The sequence below is a fragment of the Oratosquilla oratoria genome, chromosome 10 (genome assembly GCF_046742065.1).
Source record: "Oratosquilla oratoria isolate Oo_2021 chromosome 10, ASM4674206v1, whole genome shotgun sequence".
Classification (NCBI taxonomy): Eukaryota; Metazoa; Arthropoda; class Malacostraca; order Stomatopoda; family Squillidae; genus Oratosquilla; species Oratosquilla oratoria.
The window spans coordinates 58,829,577-58,837,076 of NC_134786.1; the positions used below are offsets into that span (position 1 = coordinate 58,829,577).

General features: G+C 51.9%; 1 protein-coding gene across 1 annotated transcript in view; it reads left to right on the forward strand.

The window, feature by feature from the left end:
- Window positions 1-2,627, forward strand: part of LOC143029248 (failed axon connections homolog) — a 15,768-nt gene extending 13,141 nt beyond the window's left edge. The window contains exons 6-7 of the mRNA XM_076191937.1: window positions 1,121-1,237; window positions 2,331-2,627. Of these exons, the coding sequence (XP_076048052.1) occupies window positions 1,121-1,237; window positions 2,331-2,413 (200 nt within the window). The 3' untranslated portion in view covers window positions 2,414-2,627. The remainder of the gene's footprint in view (window positions 1-1,120; window positions 1,238-2,330) is intronic.
- The last annotated feature ends 4,873 nt before the right edge of the window (window positions 2,628-7,500 follow it).

Below are 7,500 nucleotides of genomic sequence, written 5' to 3' on the forward strand. Positions count from 1 at the left end.
ATTAGGTCAGGAGACGACACCCAGATTCTTCAGGATGATCTTAATAAACTGTTAACATGGTCGGTGAAATGGCACTATCCAGCCTAGTAACCCCTATCATAGTTCTCAGACACCTCATCTCAAACACATTCAAACTCCTTCTCTCTTCCTCTCTTATGTTCCATATTTCTACCTCATACAGTACTGTTGGCACAATCACTCCTTCATACAATCTTCTCTTAGCATCCATTCCCAAATATCTATTTCTCATTACACTTTTTAATCCACCAGTGGATTTACTCGCTTCTCTCAAACTACATTCTACCTCCACCTCCACTCCTCTCTTTTCTGCCACATGCCCACCCAAGTATCTAAAAATACTCACTTCTTCCAGTCTCTCTCCCTTAATACTCACTGCCACTTTACATTTACCCACATATATCTTCAACTTCCTTCTTTCGCACACCTTCCCAAACTCTGTCACTAACTTCCTCAATCCCTCCTCTGATCCTGCTACAAACGCAGTGTCGTCCGCAAACAACAGCTGGCTTATCTCCCACTTTACTCCATTTTCTTTAACCATCTCCAATCCCTGACCCACTACCCTTGCATTCACCTCTCGCACCACCCTATCCATGTATAAACTGAACAGCCAGGGTGTCATAACACATCCCTGACGGAGTCCCACCTTTACCTCAGACCACTCACTTTCCCCATTTCTAATCCTTACACACATTCTACTACTCTCGTAAAAACTCTTGAAAGCTCCTAAAACCTTTCCTCCTATCCCATATATCTGCAGTACCTCCCACAGCACCTTCCTGTCTACCCTGTCATAAGCCTTTTCCAAATCCATAAAAGACAAAAAGAAAAAGAAAAAAATCCTTACCTTTTCCTATAGCTTTCTCACATATCTGTCTTACCACAAAAATTTGATCTACGCAACCTCTACCTGTCCTAAATACACACTATTCCTCACCAATTACTCTGTTTCTCTTCTAATCCTCTCAATCAAGACCCTCCCATAAGCCTTCCCAACTACACTTAATAAGCTAATCCCTCTGAAACTTCAACTACTAATAATGATGATGATCATAATGCAAATGATAATCAATAATAAAACTGATAATAATACCACCAGGCCACTCTCCGTTCCTGATGGGTGAGGAACCAACAGAAGTCGACTGCGCCGTCTTCGGCTGCCTGGCCCAGTTCGAGTGGTGTGACGTCGACACGCCCATGCACGCCATGATGCAAGGTGGGTGACCAGGGACTCCAAGAGAAGTTTTGCAAGGCGATACAAGACCCCTTTGGCGCCCAGAGGCAGGCAAAGATTTTTCTCAATATTGAGAATCTGATGCAATAATTTTAATGATAAACACTGATAAAAAGAAGTAAGTGTGGTGTAAAAAGTCTAATGGTATTTTATTTGTGTATGTGAATGCATGTCGGGCTGGGTGTAGTAGAAAGTGCTTGTCCTCGAGGTGTGTGTGTAGGGGGTGGGGGGATGGATGTTGCATGGTTGCTGTGGGGCCCTTCCTAGCTCTTTGGCCCCGGAACAAAGTACCGGCGGGAACCCTCCACCCTCCGCCCTTGTAGGGCCTGTGGTTGACCCTCAAACCCTGATGCCTGAATGAGTTCTTGTGCAGCGTTCACAAAGAACGGTATGCCACGTGTCACCGTGGTTGCTGCAATTCACGGAATCGGCTGATGCGTTAACACGTGAACTGCGGAGGTGGGGGGTTGGGGTCCCTGTGCTGATTAGAATTCCCTGAGAACATCCACGAAATACATTGACCCAAATTAATTTGTCAACTTGTTGACTTATTCCTTGTGATGATGCAGAATTTTTTCCGGTTAGAGACGTGAGATTTTATTTGGCTGAAGGGCGAATTAAGGGCTTAATGGGGCTTCAATCAATATAGGCGCCGTGTGATTAATATCTACGAGGTGTTCTTAAAGCAGTGCCTCAATATCCACACAAGGTATCGAAACCAGCTCATGGGGGTATCAAAAAAGGCATCCTGGAAAATATTAAATCAATCATTCCATGTAAGAATTATACTTTATAGATTTATTTACTGAAAATAAGAATGAAAAAAGTCCCCAAAATTCAGATGTTTGTTCATAGCTGTCCTGGTTTCTCTTTTTTACAACAAATTAAAATTAGATTTAAAGGTCGGTAGCAGAAGGCTCATATGAGAGATGGGGTTGACTTGAGAGTTGAACTTTGGGGTATCGGGGCTGAAAAACTTGAAGAACCTCTGATCCACGAGATACATCACCGTGAGTCACGGAAAGGTGAAAGGCAATTCATATCATTGTCTAAATCTGAGAATCTTTCTTTGCAGGCGAGTTTGAAAACCTAAAGCAGTACTGCCATCGCATGAAGCAGAGGTTTTGGCCTGACTGGGACCGCCTTTGCCATGTATAGGAGGTGACGATGATCACAGCAAAGCGATGAGGACGACATGACATCACAGTAAAGCGAAGAGGACGACATAACATCACAACAAACAACTTAATGTCACGCGGAAACGTGAATTTCTTCAAGTGATTTGGGTCTTGAATTCGAGAATCAGTAACCAAATTTATAGAAATAATTGCGAACATGTACAGAACGTACGATTAAATTTACTCATGATGTGTGTCCTTTATCATTTCACCTTAGGGGCCATATATGTATATATATATATATATATATATATATATATATATATATATATATATATATATATATATATATATATATATATATATATATATATATATCAGCTGAAAGAAACCTGCACAGTGAACCTATAGCGATAATCCCATACCACACTCCTGGTCATATGGCCACTTCCCGAAAGGTGAGTGTGGTTCGGACCATCAATGGTCCTCTAACGCCTCACGGCTTGTTTCGTCAGGTTCTAGGCGTAGACTTTGACCTCTTCCGCTCGCGGTCCGTCCTCCGGCGTCTCCGGGCCGTCCGTGGGTGGGCGACCCGGGCCTCTCTGGGGACAGGGGGACGTGTCTGGTGGTGAGGAGGGTGGCGCCCCTGGGGGTCGGCAGGCCTCTCGGCGGCCCCGTGCCTCCGACCATCGGTGGTTCTCTGGCGCCTCTCGGCTTGCTTCGTCGGGCCCTGGGCGTGGAGTTTGGCCTCGTCCGCTCGCAGTCCGTCCTCCTGCGTCTCCGGGCCGTCCGTGGGTGGGCGGCCCGGGCCTCTCGGGGGACGGGGGGACGTGTCTGGTGGTGCGGAGGGTGGCGCCCCTGAGAGTCGGCGGGCCTCTCGGCGGCCCCATGCCTCCGACCATCGGTGGTCCTCTGGCGCCTCGCGGCTTACTTCGTCGGGCCCTGGCGTGGCCTTTGACCTTGTCCGCTCGCGGTCCGTCCTCCCGCGTCTCCGGGCCGTCCGTGGGTGGGCGGCCCGGGCCTCTCGGGGGACGTGGGGGGGGGGCGTGTCTGGTGGTGCGGGGGTGGCGCCCCTGGGGGTCGGCAGGCCTCTCGGACCGTCGTGGTCCTCTGGCACCTTGCGGCTTGCCTTTTCGAGCGGGTCCGTGAGCTCATCTTCCTCCCGGAGCCGCTCACGTGGACCCAACAGGAAGTCCCGCTCGAGAAAGAGTTCTATCTCACCCAAGAGGCCTAGGACGCTCAGCTCGTCCACACCCTCCACATCCCGGTCACGGCACCACCCTCCTTCCGTCCCTGATAGGCCCCGTCCTCGACTCTGCCCTATCGCGCTATCCGGCCTTTCAGGCCGCGCAGACCAGAGCATCCCCCCCTCCAGAGCAGCCTTCTAACGAGCCTCCGGCTCTGGCCCCCTCTCCCACACTCCCTCCTGGTCCTTCCCTCCGCCCCTCCGCGCCGGCGGCGGGTATAGGACTGGAAGGCCCCTCTCATGAGGACCCCCCAATCAGACGACCGTCGGGTTGGGGGACGGGGTGGAGGACCACCTCCGTTCATCTTTACCTTATCCTCCTACCACGACGGACTCTTACGAGTTCCGCCCCTTCTCATGGTATGACCTTGCCTGCATCCCCCTTGTGTAGCGGCGAGGGATTTTATTCAGCAAAGATGGGGTCTCGCCTAGTGGAAACGCTCTTCAGCACGGGGTCCTCTGTTCACCTGAATGACATCATTTGACGTCTCGATCTGGACTCCGCCCTACTAGGCTGTCCAGGCACCCAAGAAATGGCACCTCGCTATATCACAGTGTAATCCTTTGACGTCACAATGTGATCCTGTGACGTAAGTGATCCTTTGAAGTCACAATATGATTCTTTGACGTCACGATGTGTTTCTGTGACGTCACGAGGTGATCATGTGACGTCATGATGTGATCCTTTGACGTCACTTGATGCTGTGACATCACAATGTGATGCTGTGACGTCGTGATGTAACCCTGTGGCATCACGATGTGACCACGTGACATCACTAATTCTGTAACATTACTGTATGGTCCAGTGAAATTACAATGAAAACATATGACGTCACGATGGGGGTTCTGTGACGTCATTTTGTTTGTGCCGTCACAATATGATTACATGATGTCACGATGTGATAATAGTTCACGATGTGATCAGGTAAAGTCAATATGCGATAAAGTGATATCACGATGCGATAAGATGACGTTATTATGTGATAATATGACGTCCCGATGTAGTCCTATGACGCCAATTTGTGGCCCTGTGACGTCACGAGGCGATCCTATGACGTCATGATTAGATCCGGTGATGTCACAGTATAATCACATGATGACACTATGTATCAAACATATGGGAGTCAGTTTGTGGGTGACGAGACGTCACAAACTGCCATAGCGCACTATTGGATGAGGACGCTCGCCACAGGCTTCGAGGACTTCCCGCGGGAAGACTTGGGGTGAGTTGAATACACACCGAGGGTCCAGGCCCGTCTTAGCGGGAGACGCTCAAGGAACGTCTTCACCCAGGACGAAGCCTCTTGACTAACGCCCACAGACGAGGTCGCTCGGAAACGACCTCAGCCTCTCATGTATGTTGTTATACATTCTACAATCGATTTTTGTGACTTCACTACACCCTCCGGGGATCGGAATCCACCTTGCCCTACTAATTTGATTCTCTTTACCATACCAAAGAAAGGCCCAGAAAAAACGAGACTGGCTATGAACCTGAGCGCACTGAACAAATTCTTGAAACCCCTGCGATTCAAGTTGGTGTCGGTGGCTCAGGTCCGGTCAGCACTCCGGGAGGGAGTTGGGTTAGCGTCCCTGGACCTTCAGGACACAGATTGGCATTTCCCCCATCCACCCCCGATATCGCCGTTTCCTGATGTTCCAGGTAAGGAGGGAGACATATCATTTTACCAGACTCCCTTTCGGACTCTCGCTTACCCCGAGGATCTTCACGAAACTAGTGAGAGTGGTAGGCGCACGCTGTGCGGAAGCGAGCGTCTCCACACTCATGTACCTGGACGGCTGGTTGATGCATTCGCCCACCGGGGAGGTTGCATCGGCCGACATCTGAGAGTGCTAGCGGACGTGGAGTTCGGGGTGGACTGGGACGGGTCTACCCTCGCTCCCACACAGAGACTTTATTGGCTCGGGATTGAGTGGGACAGTCAGCGCTCTTCGGGCGCTCCACTGCATCTAGAGGGCGTGCTTCTCTCACACGTTCTCCTGCCTTCGGTGTGTGTGTGGGGGGGGCCTGTTGGGTTGCCTCAACTTCGCGACCCCGGCCCTTCCACTGAGCCGCTTGGGGCGCCGACAGCTGGCACGGGAGGTCGACAGGAGCATACCGCTCCTCCCGCGCGACCTGCCAAGGCCGGTACCCTCAGCACTCCACAGCTTGTTGCATCCCTGGCTTCGGTCGGGGCCCCTGCGCCGGTCAAGGTCCCATAGTCCCCGCCCCCACCTCGAATGGCAGGGGCGGCGGACGCCTCGGACATGGGGTGGGGCTTCCAGTCGAGCTGGAGACATCAAGCTTGCCGGGGATGGTCGGAAGATATAAGGTCACTACACATCAACCTTCGGGAGCTGATAGTGGTGAAACAATGACTCTAGCGACACTCCGAAATCTCCTGCATGAGCGTCCGCTTTGACATAGACAATGTGACGGCAGTACAGTGTTTACAGAGGTAAGGTACGGCCCGACCAGGTCCACTCCTAGCCCTGTCGGAAGACATCTTCGCCGAGGCATCACGCAGGGCCATATCACTCTCGGCGAAGTATATTCCGGGCCGGGAGAACGACTGGGCGGACGCTCTATCCAGGTTTCGGGAGACCTCCGTAGAGCGGCAACTACGCCCACAAGTGTTTGAGTCGCTCTCCCTCCGCTACGGCACCCCAGAGGTGGACCTGTTTGCCTACCCAAACACGACCCAGCTCCCCCTCTACCTCACCTACAACCAAAGGACACGCTCATGAGGCCCAGACGCCTTCACGGAGGACTGGAACCGCTGGAAGTACGTATATATTTTTCTCCTCCAGCGACACCGGTCCTCCTGAAGGTGATGCAGACCCTCAGATCCTTCAAGGGTCAGGTTCTCCTGATAGCTCCCTACTGATGGAAATTCCAGAACTACCTTCGGAGACATGCGATAGTGACCATCTCCGCCAGCACGGTTCTGGACTTCCTGACTTGGCTAGCTGACTCCACCAACAGGGCACCGGCGACGATCTCGGCTCACTATACAGCCCTCACTGATCCGCTATGCTTTGGCATGAACATCCGAGTGCCACAGAGGGCGCGAACCCTCCTAATGAAGGGGATCAGCGCCTCGAGAGAACCGAGACATCAACCGGTCCTGGCCTGGTCCTTGCATCGTCTTCTGCAGTACCTGGCGTTCGAAAGGGCCATTATGGAGGAAGAACACTTCCTTCAACGTGCCGTCTTTCTGCTCGCCCTGACTACGGACTACAGGGCTTCACAGCTGGCGGCAATCACGCGCCACCCGTCCTTCTCCAAACTGGAGGAGGACAGCTCGGCCCTAACCCTCTCTCCACCACCAACATTCCTAACCAAGAATAAGCAAGAGGACGACATGATTGGCCCTCTCAGAATACAATCCTTCCTGGAGGGAGGACACCCACACCCGCTGCGCCCGATCCGTGCGTTCAAAGACTACGTGGAACGCACGGAAGAGATCTCTGAGGATCATCTCTTCTACAACTCAAACTCTAGGAACTCCCTAACCCCAAGGTCCCGGGCGCACCTGCTTTGCCGCATTTTAGAGAAAGCCGACCTGGGCCATGCCCCACACGCCCACAACATCAGGGGCTTCGCGGCATCGCTAGCGTTTCTCCTCACCCACTCTGTGGAGCGGGTGCAGGATCTAGGAGCTGGACATCGACGACTTCCTTAAGGACACGGTATCTCTACCACTCGGTCACCCCTGTCCCATGTGTCGCCATGGAAACGGCTCCACCCCTCACATCTCAGAAAAAAAAAAAAAAAAAAAGTGGGTGGTCGGGGCAAAGGGCGACCGAGGAGTAGGGAAAGGCCTAGGAACCGCTGAACAGGATACAATTTTCTTATAATTTACGCATTATGTAAACAG